General features: G+C 38.5%; 1 protein-coding gene across 4 annotated transcripts in view; it reads right to left on the bottom strand.

The window, feature by feature from the left end:
- The window catches only part of KCNH1 (potassium voltage-gated channel subfamily H member 1), a 185080-nt gene that overhangs the window by 63119 nt on the left and 102913 nt on the right, over window positions 1–19048 (bottom strand). For 3 of the 4 annotated variants that reach the window (XR_014690875.1, XM_084512990.1, XM_084512991.1), the window contains exon 10: window positions 13496–13692. Coding sequence is in view for 3 of the 4 variants with exons in the window: in XM_084512990.1 (XP_084369116.1) it covers window positions 13496–13692 (197 nt within the window). In the remaining variant the exon portion in view is untranslated. Of the gene's footprint in view, window positions 1–11499; window positions 12042–13495; window positions 13693–19048 lie in introns of those variants that run through there. The other variant, XM_084512992.1, reaches the window with a different exon arrangement.

Raw genomic sequence — 19048 nt, 5'->3', positions numbered from 1 at the left:
CACTGTGTTGTCTGCTAATATTTACATAGTCATATTCAGTAGATTCTTGAAACACTTAAGAGAGGAAATGTGGTTTGTCTTTTTAAAGACAGAAGTAATTCCACGGAACGATCTTCCAGCCTTTCACTCTCAGGGAAATGAATGGAACTGCTTGCGAGATGCATCTCATTGAGGAAATGTAGTAATGTAAAATATTAGATGGGGCTCGACTTCACCTCGCTTTTAAGAAACTGCCACCAATTGCTGTTCCCAGGGCATAGGCTCCACCTTCTTTGACAAAGACGAATAAGAAACCCTACCAAAACAAACCACTATACTGAACATACATTTACTTATTCATGGAAAAGAGATCCAAAATAAACTACGTGTGGCAGATGCTCAGATGTTAGTGCTTTTGCTTTATGTCTCACCAGAAGATGCTCAGATAACATGGTGATAAAGGCAGAATAAGAACCTCCACAAACCTGAACAGAACTAAGTCAAATTAAAAAATAAATGAATAAGTTTAGCAATTGTTATTTTAGTGGTTCAAGAAATAAAACTAATAGGGTGAAACTGTTGTCTGTAGGTTCGTGCCCAGAGTGCCCCACCAATAAGCACAGAGTCGGAATCCACATGAAGGCTAACACAGGTTATTAATAGCACTTCTAGAGCCTGAAAAAAATGTTACCCAAGCAAGAAACTTGATCTTTTAACATCATATCTCAGAGTGAATTAAGAAAGCCAAATAAAAAGTACTCATGAGTTAGTCTGTGTGCTTAGGTTAGTGGTTCACTTACCTGAAGCTCCCACGCTTCTGTGAAAAGCTGCTGACTACTGGTTTCAAAATTCGAGATTTACAAAGGACCAAGAATGATGTGAACAAGAGTGCTTCAAAATATCATGTTCAGTCATCAAAACATGGGCTTTCAACAATGGACTTACCAAAACAGTTAGATTTGTAAATTAAAATTAGACTATTGCTGTCTTCCACAGCCCCTGTATCAATCTCACCTAACGCTGCATGGACACAGATTCACACTGGAGAGAGAAGAAAAGCCTCACTGTTCTGCATTCAATAGCTTTCTGAAGACTAGGCATATTCCTGTAACTCAGGCTCTCACCATATAACTCACTCCTGGTTCTAGGGCAAAGACATTCTCTGGAAAGCATGAGTTTCAAGGGAAATCAAAGCAGGAGTTTGGCTGGGGCAGCAGTGCTAGAATCATAATCAAGGAAATAAAAGAGGCTTGACGGAATCCAAACAAGCATGAGTCAACGTATTGCGGGCTTGTCTGCCATCAGGAAAGGCAGAGAAGCTCTACCAGTGCCCAATATGAAGAACAGTTTAATTTCCAAGGTCTAGTATAAGCAGCTTGTTCCAAATCTGTTGTTTGCTCCACTAGAGTATAAAACAAAATCAAAATTAAATCATTTGCCCGTTTCTCTAAATCACTTAGGATATCTAAAGGCAATTGAAGTTGTTTAATAGTAAATAAAAAATATTTGGGTTGCAAAGGGACCTTTACCAATTTATGTTACGCTATTAAAGTATTTCTGAAATCTTCTCTTTTTGATTTTATTCCTGCATTAAGTGCAAGTTACAACACAGTCAAAGGAAAAAGAAAATGGGAAACTTCCTAACACAATGTTGCATTAGATGGTGAATGTCCTAAGATGGGGGAACAAAAGAGCTGCTGATCCAACAACAGCCAAATAGTGCCTAACATCAGCTGCCTTTACACTACACCCGTTACAAAGGCAATTAGTTTACCTTATTTTGTCATTGCATTAACAGACTTTTTCCAACTCTACTCCTCCCCAGACTCTCTTGCCCTCATTCTGACCGTGCAAAGGGTTGATTCAGCATTTACCAAAATTAAGGGACAAGAAATTACTGGTGAAAGAGGGATGAGGATGTTCTTAAATAGAAAGACCAAGCACACAAGATGGCCCTGAGCTGGAGCGTGACTGCTGCCTTCCCTGCCGCAGCAGACGTGACCCGGCAGGCACGCTCCAGCAGGGGTAGGCGGCCCAGTGTGCCGAGGCTGGCTCGGCACATCCCGAGCCCGCGCACGGTTGCTAAGTTAAGTCTGGATAGTCTGACAAACCCCCATGTGGCATTCATCCAGGAACTGTGGAGCAGCAGCCTCCAGCTTGATCACACGCTTCTCTGCAGTGGGAGGGTTGCAGGATGCAAGTGCCACATCTCTGGTCCCTAAAGCAGTTCTGTCACTCGTGCTTACACGGGTGGAGAAGGAGCACCAGGATCAATCATGCCCCACTTGGGTTCTCATGCAGAAATACTGAGCAAGATTGCTTTTGACGATCATCATGACGCAGGGAGAGGTGGGCTCTGTAGCCACGCCACACAGCTTCTGAAGAAGCGTGTTGGGTACACCTGGTTCTAGCAAGCTTTGTGATGGTAAGATACAATGCAGCCTGTGCCACCATGGTCTCACATCAGACTACCTACAAGGTGCTGTGTTGGTAGGGTTACACTTGGGTACTAGAGTGATCCTGGATTGTCAGGGTAGCTGAGAAAGCACCTCAAGTACCATAACATCACTAGAAGGTGCTCTGGACTTCTTCATGTTGTTCTCTTGGCTGCTTTAATAGCATTCCTCAGGGATCATGACACTGTGGATGTCGTGTTGCAACTTCTGGCAGAAAAGGATGGCAAATAGAGTAATCGGAAATGTTTACTTGATGGCCAGCTAGGGGACAAGTTGTTGAATAAGACAATTTCAGGTCTTAATTGCTTTTACTTCATCCACATGGTCTGGGACGGTCCTTATTATTCTACAGAGTATGCCTTCCTGGACAGCTCTGTAATGACACTGATTGGGTTTGGATGATCTTACTGACTGGAAAATATGGTGAAGCAAGCAATACACAATATTTAATGATAGATTTTCAGAGAGCACGTTAAGAATTTCCTCAAACTATTTTCAAAATTATGCCTTCATATCACTAACAAATATACTGCATACCATAAAAATAACAGAGCAATAAAAACCATAAGTATCAAGATTTTCAAACTCCCTTCATGGTTGCATCTGTGCTAGAGGGTGGTGTGGGCATAAACAATGAAGGTCATTTCTGCACTGCCTTGATTGTCAAAAACAAATTACAGTTTTGAATGTTACTGACAAAGAACATCATAATGCTTTATGTGAAAGGATAGAACTGTTCCCAAATGACATCCCAAATCAAAGCTTTTCATTATTACTTCTTCCACTTAGTCCAATGAATTTGTCATTGGACTAAAAGTGAATTTCCTCTTTCACTGATAATCACTGAATGCATGTAAGCTATTGAACTGCCAGATACAACTTTTAGTCCTACAAGACTTGCTGCTTGAGCAATTTAAAAACACTGGCAAGAGAAATTAAATATATGTTTCTAGACAATACCACAGTTCTAATAGCAAAGAGTAAGGGTTACACCATCCTAATAGTTCAGTTCTAGTCTAAACTATCTTATCAAGTATGTGATGGAAGTCAACAGCAATTTTGTGTTCCTTAATCAAGATAATAACTGGCCATAAATAACACTTTTCCTGCAAAGTAACAGTGAAACCTTGAAAAACAATTAACAAATTGCACATCCTATTACTTATAGGAAGACTGCAACATGCCTCACTTCTGCAACAGTGCAAAAACGCTGGAGTTGACATTATTTATTGAAATTCTGTACAAAATAACAATAGCCATCAACCTTGAAGACTGGAGAAACAGATTCATCTATTCTGGTGCAGCTGGGTATGTCATTAACTTTTTTAAAAAGTAATGCCCTGAGATTTTTGCATTTTTTAAGAATAAAGGAAAAAAAAAAAAAAAAAAAAAAAGGGGGGGAACATATTTCTGCATTGTCACAAAAAAGACAATGTTTAAGGCAGTTTTCAAAATAAATCATCCACTGTGTTACAAAATGATTTTGGCAGAAATTTTCTTAGATCCTCTGATGTCAGCTCTGCAAATGAATCACAAAATAATTTTGTTGCATGGCATGTTTATTACAGAGCATATGGGAGAAATGACCAAGGGTGAAGCTTATCAGGATGGTAGAAGCAGATCCTCCGGAATATCAAGATGAAGGTGCAGTATCTTAGATGAATTGCAAGAAAAGACCAGGTTGTTCTGAAGCTACATGGTGCCAGGGAACACGTGCTATAGATGTTTCGTAGATGGGGCCTGACAAAGTACAAAGGCTTAGAACAAGGCATGTGTTGAGCTTTTTGCTCTCTGTATTTCAAGAAGACCCCAGAAGGTGGTTACAAAAAGAAGAAACACCTAAGTGTATGGGAACAAAACCATACATTACTGGAATATCAAGTACTATTTTAATTGAGTGCCAGGTTTTCACATTCATAATTATGTATTAATTAAAAATGGCTTAAGCAGATACAACTCCTGATAAAAAGCTGGTGAAAATATTATGCAGTCTCACAGCTAACTTAGGGAAGAATAGAGAGATAATGGATTTGAGCATGTGGTTAATTAAAATCACTACATGTCCAGCTGCACAGTTGTTGGGGATCATGCTGTACCTATTTCAAGTTCTATATGGGGACAGTAAGTATACCCAGAGTAGCCAACCACTGTAGGCTTCACCTGAGGAAGATATTTCTAAACTCAGTATAAATGCAAGTACCTTTACACAGGACACTGACTTTCACACCTCATTTTGGAATGTAATAGATGGAAAGAGAAAATGAATTGGAACAACAAAAAAAAAAAAACAAGTGAAAGCAAGACGGAGAATAAAAAGTGTTCTCAGGCAGTGCTAAGTCCCCTCTCCAATTCACTGATTTAGAAAAATTATCCTAAAAACACTCAGTACATTCATTTGTACAGGGCTTTAATATTCTACATCAGTGTCGGGTATCCCATTTCTGTTTGAAAATCTGAATCTAAACAAGAATTTCATGTGATAATGCACTTTCTTTTGAAGAGGCAATCACACACAATTCAAGAAGAAAAAAAAAAAAAACATGGTTGCCTGGTGCAAAAATAATACCAAAGAAAGAGGGGCTGATTCATGATTGTACTCTCACCATATTTCTGTAGGTTCTTGTACTAAGCCACAGCCCAGTACAATGCCTTCCTTACCACTTGACTTAGCTGTGGCAATAGTGGGTAGCTATGGTCATAGCAGGCGACTGGCAAAATGCCACAGGCCGTATCAAGTTTTGTTTGCAATTGGTTCATTCCCATGATATTAAAGCTTACTGTATTTTAAAATCAAAAACCTTCGCAAGGCCACACCTAAAGGTTACTCCACTTCATGGTCAGCAGTCAAACACTTCAATTCCACATAATGAAATGGGGCAGCAGCCTGCTAAGCAGGTTTACATCAGACACCGCATCCCCTGTGTTACTCTTCTGAGGCAGGCTTGAGACTCACGAATGTGGTGCAGTCCCAGCTGCATCCCTTAAGCAAGATGCGTGTTCAAAGACAACTAGAAAGCTGATTCTCAGGGATGCATATAGGAAAAATAGCAGGTGTATAATCACATAGGATAGTTGAACACAAATGCTGTAGATACCTCCCAGTGTTTATAAATCAAGCTGGGAAATGGCTTTGTTTAAAAAGAAGCCTTAACATTTGTCACGTTTAAGGTAAGCTACTTGCTCTGTGCACATCATGGTGCATAACAAATTGAGTCCTTGGAGGTGGTATCGAGACCTGACGCAAGTAGGCAAAGAGGAAAAGAGCTTCATTTGTCTTGACGGGCAATAGCTCACAGTTAAAATAAAAGCCTCATAGTTTAAGAAAAACTTCCTTAATTCTCTCTCTTTTTTTAAAAGGGGGCAGCTATTCCAGCTTTCACTGGAGAGCTGAAGAAAGGACCCATCTGATCACTTTGACCATAAAGTTTGATGCTCAGGGATGTAGCTTTGCCGTTGTAACTCAGCTTTCATATCGCACAGCTAACAACATTCTCTTTCCTTCATGGAGTAGCTTGAGTGGATTGAGTGTTTGGACTTGCAGTACCATGAGTTAAGCTTTTAGTGACCTTAGAGAAGACCACAAGACCGAAGCTGTTATGTCAGGAAATCACACCCTTTTAGTAAGAGTTTGTCTTAGAGTCAGATGCTTCCCAGACCTATATTCCTAGACCACAGACATCAGAGATCATTTTTAGAGTTGAAAAAAAAAATATACAGAAGGATCTTAGGTCACTGTTTTGTCTTTTGCTTGGTCAGTAATGCTCAATAGTGTGTGCAGCACCAGGGTGAAGGCAATCACAAAATACAAGGGCACAAATGTTACCAAGATATTAAAATTGTCAGTGCAGTTATGATCTAGAACATGGCACAAACAGGCAGAAGCCTGGGCAGCATTGGTAGTTAGAAAATGTGTCTGTTATGTGTTTGATTTACCTGAGGATCCAGCAATAGGTAGGCCAGTCATTATATATGTATATACACACATACATAAACAGGGATGACAGGCACCATAATTTAAAAAGGAAAAACAGAGATCTAGAAAGTACAGCCACTTGGTTATGGTAAGCAGAAGACAGACTTGGAGCTTTGAAGAAAGCATAGAAACTCTTTGAATTTGCCTGGAGCAACCCCCTTCTCTGTGCCAGCATAGTCCAAAACTGGACTAAATTTAACTACGCTTAACTGAAAGCAGTGGCAGTGCAGTGTGTGTGCATGCTGAAAACAGGAATCACACTACACAAAGCCTCCCTTATATCCAAATTATGCTTCTCCTATTTATATAGGCAAACACAATAGTGAGAAAAATACCAGTTTAAGCTAAGTACTGATCCTTCTTACTGTAAAAGTACCAGCAAGAATTTCATTGTTTTTGCAATGAAGACCTGATTCCCAGACTGTGTAAGAGAAGCTGTAACTGTCCCTTGGATTATCATCTTCTGTCCCAGTTGGTGGGCCAACATTCAGAATTCTCCTAGAACCTAGGAAATAAATTTTCTACTTTAAAAAGCACCAGGAGAGCTATTCTGAGGAATCCTCGTTCACACTAAGTAACCTTTATCTATATTAAAACTATCTCTATGCTTTAGTCTGTGTGGGTGGAGGAGGGGAGAAATCAAAGTCATACATTTTCTTCTCTTGGGATAAACGAACTATTGTGGGTGGTGGTACATGTTAAAAATGAGAGAAAACCATTTTTTATGTTAACTTTCTATTACTCATTTGAAAATAGCTTCACAAAATCAGAATATGCATATTTAAAAGATTCAAATATTCTGAAGATAAATTATATTTTAATTCATCAGCTGGATTTTTCATCTACTCAGAATAGGTTTACCATATATGGAAAGCCTTTGTAAACACTACATGATTTGTAAAGGTCAGAATTCAAATTCAGAATTCATCCTTACCAGCTTTTCCACCAGTTTCATTTATAGATGGTTATTAATACTTATTGATCACTAGGTTACATTAGTTTAAAGCAATTTATTAGTGAATGACCTACCAAAAATTCACCAATTTAATATTCCTTTGGGGAAATACACTTTTTGCTCTGTTACGATAAACTAAGTTACTTTTTTTATAACACTTACACAGACATTATATTGCAGCATCCATATGTGTGAAGACCCGCTCATTATTAACAGCAGAAGAAGGCATCTCAAATAAATGATGAATTTATCTAATCAATTTTGAAGGGATTAGCTATTTAAGAACATTTTAAAGAAGCATTTCAATACTTACCCACATAGATTAATTTAGGTTACAGCTAAAAGTTACTTGAAAATGTGTTATGTACTAAATGCAAGCAACAGACCAATTTTGTAGTCTTATAACTTCCTACTTTGTCGTGCTATTGTAGATATATACATTCTCATTACATAAAATACATCAATTGTTTGTAGCCCAGTCCTTCTCTGCAGAAGCATAGAACCCTAAAGCTCAAGGTCATAGAGATTTAAATAGAACAGAAATAACTTTAGAGTTGGAAAGTTTTGGAAAGTAAACTTTAAGGTGATGTCTCTGAAAGGTAATGGAGTTACTCTGGTCTGAATACTTAGAATCACTGTAGAAACATGAATAGTAAGTGCTTGCAGTTGGGCAAATCCTCTCAAACTCTAGGTATTAAAGCTTTACCTGAAGGGTTCCAACAAGCTGCAGGAGATGAGTAGGAAGAAATTGAAGGGCACATCATCCCTAGAGCATGGGGCTTTAATTCATTCAGTCACATTGTTTAAATAATACACAGCAGATGTGCAAACCTAACAACATGTAAGATTCCTCAAAGCACTTCAGGATCAGGGCATAAGGACCATTTGCACAAAACTCTATGAGCTAGATAGACAGTTATCTGTTAAGCAGAGACAAAAGTTAGAGTAACGTGTCCAAGGTCAGAGAGAAAATGCAATATGAAGTACACCTATGAGGAAGCAGAATAAAATAGATTTTGCTTAGATTGGCATGGAGAAACAGGGAATATAAGAACATTCAACTACTTGAATAATTTTTCATAAGCACTGTGGGAAAGAACAGAGTGAGCACTTGTGTTTATTTACATTTAGACATTTTTCTTGGGAAAATGACAGTTTTTCTTTCTGCTCAGCAAATATGGCGTAACTCCCAAACCACAAAGCCATGCAGACATTTTAGCCATATCGAATGCTCTGGATTTTCAGTGCTGTGAGAGGTATGCCAGTCAAGAATCAAGACCCTCATCCCGCAGGGTCTGTGGGGTTATTTCAGTGAATACAAACAGACCAGAAAGAAGAAACCTGTCAGTTTGACAATTCTGAAATCCATCAACAAATGGGCCAATATTCTAAAATAAAAACTTTTCACTCTTTTCCCTTATTTTAAGAAACTTTTGTTAAAATGTTCCAGCAATTCAGTCTTCTATATCAGAAAGAATTCTAGGATACCATTTTGAAGCTACATTGTGAAAAAAAATCAGAAAACTTGTCACGTGGAAAGATAAAATACAAGGCCATTGCATCTGCAAACACCATGCTGCCAAGCCCCATGAGATTTCAAATCATGACTCCAAGCACTCCTAGCTGAAATGTTTGATCTGAGAGAGGTCCTCTCTCAAGTTAGACCTTAGAGTATAAAAGGGAAGAAAAGTGAAGCCAATGCTGAACAAGAAAACACAATTATATTTTAAAATAGCTTTTAGAAGGGGTGGCAGGAACCCCTTCCATTGGCACAGTTGGGATGGCATAGAATACGCACACCACTAAATGTACTAAGGCAATCTGATACCAGCAGGGAGACTCTGTTGTAATCACTGCTTTGTCAAGAAATATCTTCTGACTAGGAGCTCTGGCTTTAAATCACTAAATCATGCTTGTTTTGTAAAAATGGAGTTTCATTTGCCATTTCTTTCAATCTTACAAAATTCCAAATAATGTACCTACATGCTACTGCATGCCTTATTTTATTCCAGGCCACAAATTTAAACTTCTGGAGAAACTGCTTTTGACTTCTATCATGATGCTCCAAAGAATTCAGAATTAGTCATTTAATCTCTATCCAGGCTAAAATGGCTTACTAGAGAAATCTCAGCTTAATAAATTATGTATAAGAATTCTCTCTTTTATGTAGCATGTACGATCTTTTGAGCTATAACATCATTTATGGTTGCAGCAGAATGAACTGAGCAAATACACTGTGGTATAAGTAAATATTGGTTACAAAGCTCCTACACGCGAAAAGAAACAGCTGCCAAAAACAGAATGCTGCAAATGCTGTCAGAGGCCCTTCACCTTTCTACAGAAGGTGCCTCATCCCAAGAAAATAACAATAAGTTGCTATCATACAAGCTTCTTATGGTTCTTCTAACTGGGAGCTATGGAGTCCAGGCTGGAAAGAAGTGTTTAAATATTTTTGGGGAGAAAACAGACCACTATCCAGCCTGCTGCCCTCCAAATCCGTAATCATTCTTTGTGTAGTACAGCCTCTGAAAGGCTGAGCTTGTCACTTGACCATCCCACATATCCCCAGTGCCTACACTCTGGTTCCGCTATGAAATTCTGAAGAGAGAAAAAAAAAACAAACACATTATGTTAACCTGCTTTAATTTCACAACATTGTTACAGTAGGAAGCACACTGAGAAATCCTCTGTCAGCTTCCTCTCAGCTGCAAAACCCTTGAGCCTGACACAGCCACCTGCAGCCACAGCCTGCAGTTTCAGTTTCTTAAGATGCTGGAGCCCCAGAAGCGGCAGCTGATTCTCCCTTTGCTTCCATTTAGATGAAAATTTTAATGACTGGCAGCAGAAAGAGTTAATTAGAGATCTCTTTCTCTTCCCTTTTAGGAAAAATAAATTTTTTTCTAAGTCTGAGCTCCAGCCAGAGGTAACTAGACAGCTAATAACTTTGTGAGGGATTTTAGCCACTTGAGGAAACTGCTCAGGGAGTCACCTGACAGTGGACTGACAGTTTTAGAAAGGAGAAAGTGAGTGAAACGAAACTTTGCAGAGCACGGATGCTGACAGCCACAGTACGCCAGGGACAGAGCACTGGCAGTGTTACACTCAGTCACAAAGTCCTCAGGCCTGACGGGCGATGGCATTTCATAACTGCAGCCACGTGCTAGGGAGGGGGTAGGAAGCATCCTGGGCTCCCAGCTCAGCACCAGTCATGCTCCAGGCCAGTAGGAAAAGCAGCACAAGGAATGGAGAGGGAGGTGGAAATGGGAAGGTGCTTTTTACTTTGCCTATCCAGCTTTTTACTTTGCCTAAATCCAGCCCTAGAATTAGCTAAGACCATGACCAATTGGTACCTTAGAGCTAAGACCATGACTGACTGGTACCTTACAACTAAGACCATGACCAGCTAGTATCTTACAGCTAAAACCAAGATGGATTGGTGCCTCACAATGCCTGCATGCCTACTTTTTTCCGTCACAGTCATTAGCAGGTGGGGCCAGAGCCCGGTATGTGGGGGGAACACCTGAAGGGTCAGCCCCGCTCACCAGCTCTGCTCTGGGCCACAGAGGCTCAACTCCACAAAGGGGTCACTGCAGGAGATCCAGCAGCCAAGAAATGCGTGAATATGGTGAAACAGTGGGCCAATGCTAAAGCTCACTACAGCTAAGGGAAACCTGACCAAGAAGCACCCTGTTCCATGCAATAAGACCCAGCACCATGGCCAAGTGAAGGCAGATGCACCCTGGAAATGGGGACACCTCAGAGGAGTCACCAAGACTAAAAATATACCTGAGATACAGCTGGAGTGGGGAAGGGAAAGAAAAAACAACCAAAGCTGTTTTTCCATTTGTTTGGAAGCTGTATGAATACATTTGGAGTGAATATACAGTATCTACCCTTCAACTAGTTGAAGGTTTTTGGAGCTTGGGATGAAAGTGTTTATTGAAATGAAAAGTGTAATTCTGGTATTTATATTCTGAAGGACATGCAATACATCACAAATGTAGCTCACAGAAGGCACCGGTTCATCTGAATTCTACAAAATTCCATTTGCAGAAATAGACCAGGAGGAGTGCTAGAAGCGACAAGCCAGGGAGCTATTTCTATTTGAGATTCTCAGACATTTAAACCAGATTAAATTCCAAACTCTAACAAGCTGCCTTTTAATGTGCATTATCTTCAATCTCTAAGGTACTGTAACGTCTGTGCAGTTCCAATAGCATACTTTATTTATTTTATTTAACATTTGCATTCTGATTGCAATCAGTCTTCTTTCAATAAAAGAAATAAATTTACAGTCTGCTAACCTAGAACCATCAAACTCTCACTTCCATTATCAATCAACGCCACTTTTCTGCTGACTGCAACTCAATTAAAATCCAATTATTTGAATAACTGGATGGAAATTGCTCTCATAAAATGTACCTTTTTATTAGGAACATTTGGTGAAGAAAACTGAGAGCACAGGAACTATGATACTGTGGTTAAAAAGTGATTTGTAAGATGGGCTGGGAAAAGCAACATTGATGAACATGGAAGGAATGAGCATCACTTCTGGAGCAGGCATTTGATTCTCAAACCGGAACTTTTGGCTGAGAGATGAACCAAAATGATGTGCTTCTGCTAGCCTTACTGTGAGCGTTAAAGGAGACAGTCTTCTGTGTTACAAAGTCTGCTAATTCTATTGATGTTTAAGAAAAAAAAAAAAAAAAGTAGGCATTCTTAGATCATCTTACTACATTACCTATAGTGTTATTTCAGAACATGCCAAAGTCAGTGATAGAGATACTTCAGATGATTTCAATACTCAAGTCGTTCATTGCTTTTATTTCTCACATTATTAATACCAGGTAAGTAGCTGTCTTCTCATTGTCCTGAAGGAACTCAAAATCATTTGACAAAATGTCTTATGAAGAAATCCTCCAGTACATAAATTTGCTTCTTAGTTTTTAATTATATAGATTTGGTACCAGAGGTTTGATTTATTTGACCAAAATGGAGATAGTAGATGGAGATATGTTGCATATCTCGAAAATGGAGATATGTTGCATTGCCCAATACAAAAGCTAGATTCTTTTATATTGATAATATGCAGATAGAAAACATTACCATACTATTTTAATTTCAGTGTGCCAACACTAGGTAAAAACAAATAAACAACAATGACAACAACAACAACAACAAAATGATACTCTAGGCTTGAAGTCTAATTTTCCAAACAGACTTCAAAGATGAAAAGGTTTCTATTTTTTCAGGTATAATTATCTAGGCACTTACTTGGCACCTGGAAGTTACCATGGAGAACTATCAAGTATATTTCTTTAGATAATCTCAGGTATCCTTATATTTTAAAATTCTTTTAAAACAAGTATAGCTGCTCCAACTTATTTTCATTGTAATATTATTGCCTTCTATGCTGAACCATAATATCGTATCGACTGAATTACACTTATTACAGTCTTAATAAATTTCTACAGTAGTAGTTCACCGAAGATTACACAGAGAATTTAAAATGGAATATTTGCTTATGATGATTCACATTTGACAAAACACCTTGAACTGGAATACAGGAAGAAATTAAGACAGCCAAAATATCAAGGATAAGAAAATGGAAGCATTAATTAGATGGGCAAAGTAATTTCAAAACGTGATTGATAATAAAAGAAAAAACTCTTGATAGAATCAGTCATGCTCCTATTACTTTTTCACTGTGATTGCAGTTGTTGATTTTTATTTTACATTATTAGATTTCACACCTTCTCTTCCACCTTCCTTGTAACTTCAGGCAACACCCTTAACATCTTTGTAGCTGTTTTACAAATTAACGTAGTTAACACTATTTAATCATAAGTACATGACAGTTTGAAAATATGCTGAAATCTGCCCAATTCATAGAAAAGTAAAACTTCCAGATATAAACAGACCATCTCCCTTTAAAATTAGCACTGGAATAAATGCTTGTGGCTTTTGACTGTATGTGTTAGCCACGTCACTTAAGCAAGCTCTGAAAAAATATCTTGAAGAGAGGCTACAAAGAATGCCAGATTTTGCACAACTTAGGTTTTCATACAGACAGTGCATCTTTTATATAAAAGTGATCTTTTATAGAGCATGTTAAAAATCAAATCTACTTACCCTTTTTCTCAAGTTGTAAGTCAAAATAAGATTCCTGGAGAAGGAATGTGAAAAGGCTGTATAGAACTCCAGCACTTTCTGCAAGGCATCTCTCTTAATCACATGAAGATCACAGTAGGTCAAAGCCCTTACGTTAGCACAGGACTGGGCAAGGGTAGACTCCTTCCAGAAGACATCACCAAAAACATCTCCTTTGCCTACAGAAAAGAAGCAGCATTGCTTTCAATAATGATGCTATTTCTGCCAAGAATATAAAAGAACATACATTTCCTCTATGGGGTCAAGGTTCTTCTATACTATGCACTCAGAAAAAAAAATCTGCCTGGAAACAAAATCAAGAAAAACACTTCTTTCTTGGTTCATATTCTCTTCTGATCCCTTTCAAATAGATTAATCGAGAAGAAATTCCCTTTCCCTTTCTTCCTGTAACTGACATGAAAAGGGTTTGTTTCTTACATCTATGTTGTCAAGTTTTCTTAACCTGGCTAAGTATCACCCACTACTGTGCCAATAAGCTCATCCTGTATGTCAGTGCACCTACGGGCTGTAACAAAACACTACTATACATCAGTATACACCAGAATTCAGGTAAGCTTGGTCTAGTTTGCTAGATCATCAGTGGAATAATCCACCTTTACCACAGCTCTGGGGGCTTTTCAGCTGGTACGTCACAAAAAAAATCTTTCAGTAGCTGTGCATGTGTGCACTCTACAATACAGTGAAGATTTAAGGTAACAAACAGTGTGGTCCAAAACAAGTACAGGTGATGTTATTAAAGTAATACTGAGGAGACAAGAATATTCAGTTATTACATACGGAAAGATAGAAAATAGGCCATTTCCTTACAACCTTCTCGTAAGAGTCCCCATGTCTTAATGAGCTTGGAGACAGCCCGTGACATTCCTACTGAGAAATACTACAGCAAAGACATTTGTACCAATCTAGGCACTACAACACGGTGCAAGTATACCAAAATCTGCCTGAGCAGAAGCCCCCAGTGAGGATTTCAATGGTTATACCCCAGCTCAGGATGGGCACAGAAGGGGTGTTTAGGAGAAAGTTACAAGCTGCTTTGAAGGGCAATGGTCACTATTTTTCCCATTTTCTGACATATATTGCTAACAGGATAAGAATATTCAGCTGTTCTCTTGATAATGAATAACTACACTGTTCTCGTTTTGAATGGTGCTTTTCTCTTAAATCTGCTGTGTTATGTCAGCACTGCAAATCTCTTCTAAGACAAAGCAACAAAAGAAATGCACTCACAACGTCTACTAAGTTGTGGTAGGGATGTGTCAGATGGTCCCTTGCCTTGCAAGTAATATTTTTGCCTGTAGTAGTTCTTAAAGCCAAAGCATCACGATACGTATTAGTTTATTGACTTCACCTGTGTCTTTTTAGATGTTATTCCCTAAATAAGTAGTCAAGCATAAAAATCTACATGAAAATCAAGAGAACTATCATGAATAAAGAGGTCAAGATGCCTTCTAAATTTAACCCAGAGAGCCCAGGTCATCTCTTGAGCTGTACCTCCACCATTACGTGATGTCTTCTTCAGACACTAAGCATCTTCTCTTTGAGGAGAAGCTACCATCCTGATGACATGCTACACTGTAGCATAATAACTGTGCTCCCAGTCTTCCACAAAATGCCTGTGCAATCCACCTGCCAGGGACCAGTTTTTCCTTGAATGCTTTGTAGGAGTGTAATGTCTTTCCTTTTCTAATGCATATATCCACTGAAACCACCTGTACCAGAAGCACATTTTTCCCCACAAAGTTGGGCAAAAACACCATAATGATATCCTTTTTACCACTGCTCCTTTACATAGGACAGTGCCAACATCCAGAAATACTACAAAGGCTGTGTATCAGTAAAAATGGTGGTAGTGCAATAGGTCAGTGCAGTAAGCAACTTTTCATTTTTAATGGCATTGACTTTTCACATTTTCAATTATTTAAACACATGCTTTTACAGTAGATACCTTAAAAATTGTAAAGAAATGGAAAAGAAAATTATAAAATAGCTTCCATGCACTTAAAATAGATCATCGTCCACGAGGCATTTAGACAGAAACACACAATGTATTCAAAATTGAAGTGAAACGACTTTTATGCACCATAAAAACTGATATGCTTCACTGGATAAAAATGGATTGTTTGCCTTTGGAATAAATATGCTTTTACTTGCAATCTTCCAGGCAATTAGCTAAACAACTGTTTTAATTAACGCTCTGGAATCTATCAAGTATAGAAATGTGCCATCACTGATGAGCAACAGTCAGAGCTGGTAGTCCAAGCATAACGGAGTGAAATTCCAGCTTGTTTCTAAGCCTCAATCTTAGTATCTCCAGACAAGTTTCCCTACCTTAAAATGACAATAGTTATTTTACTGCCCCACAGCAGCACGAAGACTAATCAGTACAAGGCAACTACAAACACTACGGTGCTGCTTTGCCTATATAGGAAATGACACACCGCACACAAGTTAGTTAGGTTTTACCCTAAAAATTTAACTTTGCTTTTTACAGTCATGCCCTTTGCCTGTGCCAGCAGCCCCAGTTTCCCCTTGTTATATGCAGTTTTCCCAAACCTCTCTGTGCTGTGGCTGCCTGCCACCCCAAGGAAGGCGCTCCCAGCTGCTTCCCACTTGCAGCAAGGAGCAGCACACTGCATCTGCTGGGTGCTCACTTAGCCAAACCAGAGTAAAGTAACACGTGAGTCAAAAGCTGAGTCAGATCACAGAAGCCTCACACTTTAAGAAGCAAAGCAGGCTAAAACAAGAAGTTGTACAGTTTTCAATCATTAACAATTTCCTTGAAGTTAATAGAGTTAACAGCCAGCGCTCTAGATGAAAATCAATGCGACATTATGGTTAGATTTCCAAAGCGAGGCAAACTTGCAAGCATCACACTACTTTATTTCTGTCAAGCACATCTTTAAATGATGCATAGTTAATGCATCAGTCCCGATTGTCAGACTCTAAGAAAACTTGCAACATTCATAGAAGAGTGGGGGCAGGGGAGAAGGAGCACTTGGAAATCTTTTCAGTAAGCAGGAATTAAATTTCCACCCAGAAGTATCTGTTCTGGATTATAACATTGTCCTCCTGCATGTAATAAGGAAGTGTGTACCACCTCCCTTCATTTACATGTTTTCCATAAAGAAAGAACAATCACTTGGAAAAAGGGAAGGAAAAAAAAAAAAAAAAGAAAAAAAAAAAAGAGGTCAAGTGGCTGTTTTATCAAAAACATTTGCAATTGGAAAGAAAGAAGAGTAAGGTAGCACTTCTAAACATGTCAGAATGTGTTTGGCAAAGTCTAAGGCATCATTAGAGAACCTGAATGAAACGCCTACGTTTACATACAACTCCAGGATTTTTACATCTCGCCTTACCTCTGAAGAAAGATTAAAAAGCAAGGGAAATGCAGATGGTCATTTGTTTGTCAGTACTTTGCATTTCTCATTCCCAGTTCGCTGAATTCCAGGCCTTTGCCAGGAACACTATCTGTCAATCACACTTGAAGTTGATGATCTAAGCTTTTACCATCAATCATTTATATTCCCTGCTGGATTTGTGGGCTGAGAACCTTTTCCACTGTCAGCTCAGCATGAACTGGAAAAACGAATAGCTTAACTGCCTTTCATGTTTGCTTGTTTGTGTTAATTATAAGTCCCCAAACCCTGATAAACTTAAACTCTGAGGAACTATTTCATAAAACCAGCACTTTCTGTTTCTGTACTTATTCTCTCCAAGTCTTTTCCCCATAGCAAATTTACTGTTCACCTTGAAGCGAAAGGAGGATTTCTGTTACCGCTGCAAATTCACCCTGAGTCAGGCAAAAGGTCAACCCAAATTCACTCTCCTAAAAGCAGCACACAGAATCAAGATCTCATTATTGCAATCTAGCCAAATTTTTTGCTGATTCTATTCAACAACAGAAGCATGCTTTATATATTGCCATGATGTGCCTACCAGACCTACACCTATCTTCTTCAGAAGTGCAAATGTGAGGTATCAAAGAGTTCTCAAACAGAAGATATTCCACTCTACTCATAAAATATGACCCAATGTGAAATATTTTGATTGACAATACACATAAGATCACCTTCAGGTTCTGGGTGTCTGGGAGTTGTGGTATGGCTTTGGTGTGATGCTAATAATAGGAGCTGGGTGAGGAAATGTCAGGGATTTGTACACTGAAGGTCTTCCAAGTCAGCATGGACTTTCATGGGATTCACACCAATCCAAGGATTTTCAGCACATCAACCAAAATATTTATCTTAAAATCATTCTCAAATCAACAGTAATAGCTGTTACAACAGCTCACACCAGAATCTGGCACAGGTCCCTTCTAGACTTGCCTTCATTAGGCAAGATGCTAATGAAATTTAAAAACAAGAACAACAAAAACAAAAACAAACAAACAAACAAACAAAAAACAACAAAACAACCAAAACAAACAACTTGCTCTGATTTTCTCTGTTTTTGTTGTTGTGTGCTTTTGATTATTTGTTTATTTTCAGTCTCCTGAGCAGGTATGAACAGAACTACAGGATGTGAAGTTATCCCATAGTGCAGGGACCTACCAGTGGTATTCAAGCAAAATTCCACTAAGGACAGTATATTTACCCCTGGTGTTCAAAGCTAGTGATGCAAGACTTGGGTCATCCCCTCAGTGACTAGCACTTGTCTGCTTAGCTAGAATTGAAAATCTTCCCCTCTCCTCTCTTCCTTATCTGAACATGACATGGAAATTAAATTTTCCCATTTTACAGAGAGAAGAAAGATTCAAGGAAAGCAGAAGCACCAGAGCAAAAATAAATTTTCCTCTTGATGGTGCATTGTTTTAGGCAATGAATAACTGCCAGCCAGAAGAAACAGAGCTAGGTGGAGCACACAGCACGTGTCTCACAGATAATGTGCACATTTCGACAGCCACTGAATAGCCTGTAGTTTGGTCCTCCAACACACTACATCGGGCAGGAGATGATGCATGGAAGTGATTTGCTGCTTTAGATTTTCTTAAGACTTCTTAAGTTTGGACCAAGACATGTGATATTATTTTTCATTAACCAGGGGTTTTTAATCACTCTTTTCCTCTAAAAAGCAGGAGGGAAAATAACAACAAAAAATGAGTATTAGTCCCACTGAAATCAAAAGAAATGTTACAGTGATAATAAACTAAAATTACATTAAACTAAAATCCTACAGGAGGCTCATTTTGCAGTATCCTTGGGGTTCTTCTCTGATGACTTAGAAACAGGTTTTATGCTATAGCTGTTGCCTGAAGCTTACTTTAAAGCCCTCACGTTTGAAATTCTTGTTTCTTTTTTAATTTCAGACAAAAGCATTCACAAGCATTTAAAGTGGATTTTGCCTTCTAAAGTACATAAACATTTTGAAAAACCCATAAAGTTCATAACTATAGTATATTTCACTTTTATTTAATATTTCTAGCATCTCCCTGAGGTTAAATTTAACAATATTGTTTCAGAAACATAAATCTGAGAAAGGTTTTAATGTGAAACTTGGAGAAAACAAATCAAAACA

The sequence above is a fragment of the Aythya ferina genome (genome assembly GCF_964211825.1).
Source record: "Aythya ferina genome assembly, chromosome: 3".
In the NCBI taxonomy this organism is placed as follows: Eukaryota; Metazoa; Chordata; class Aves; order Anseriformes; family Anatidae; genus Aythya; species Aythya ferina.
The sequence above is the reverse complement of the archived record's forward strand: the minus strand, read 5'-3'. Positions and strand labels throughout refer to the sequence as shown.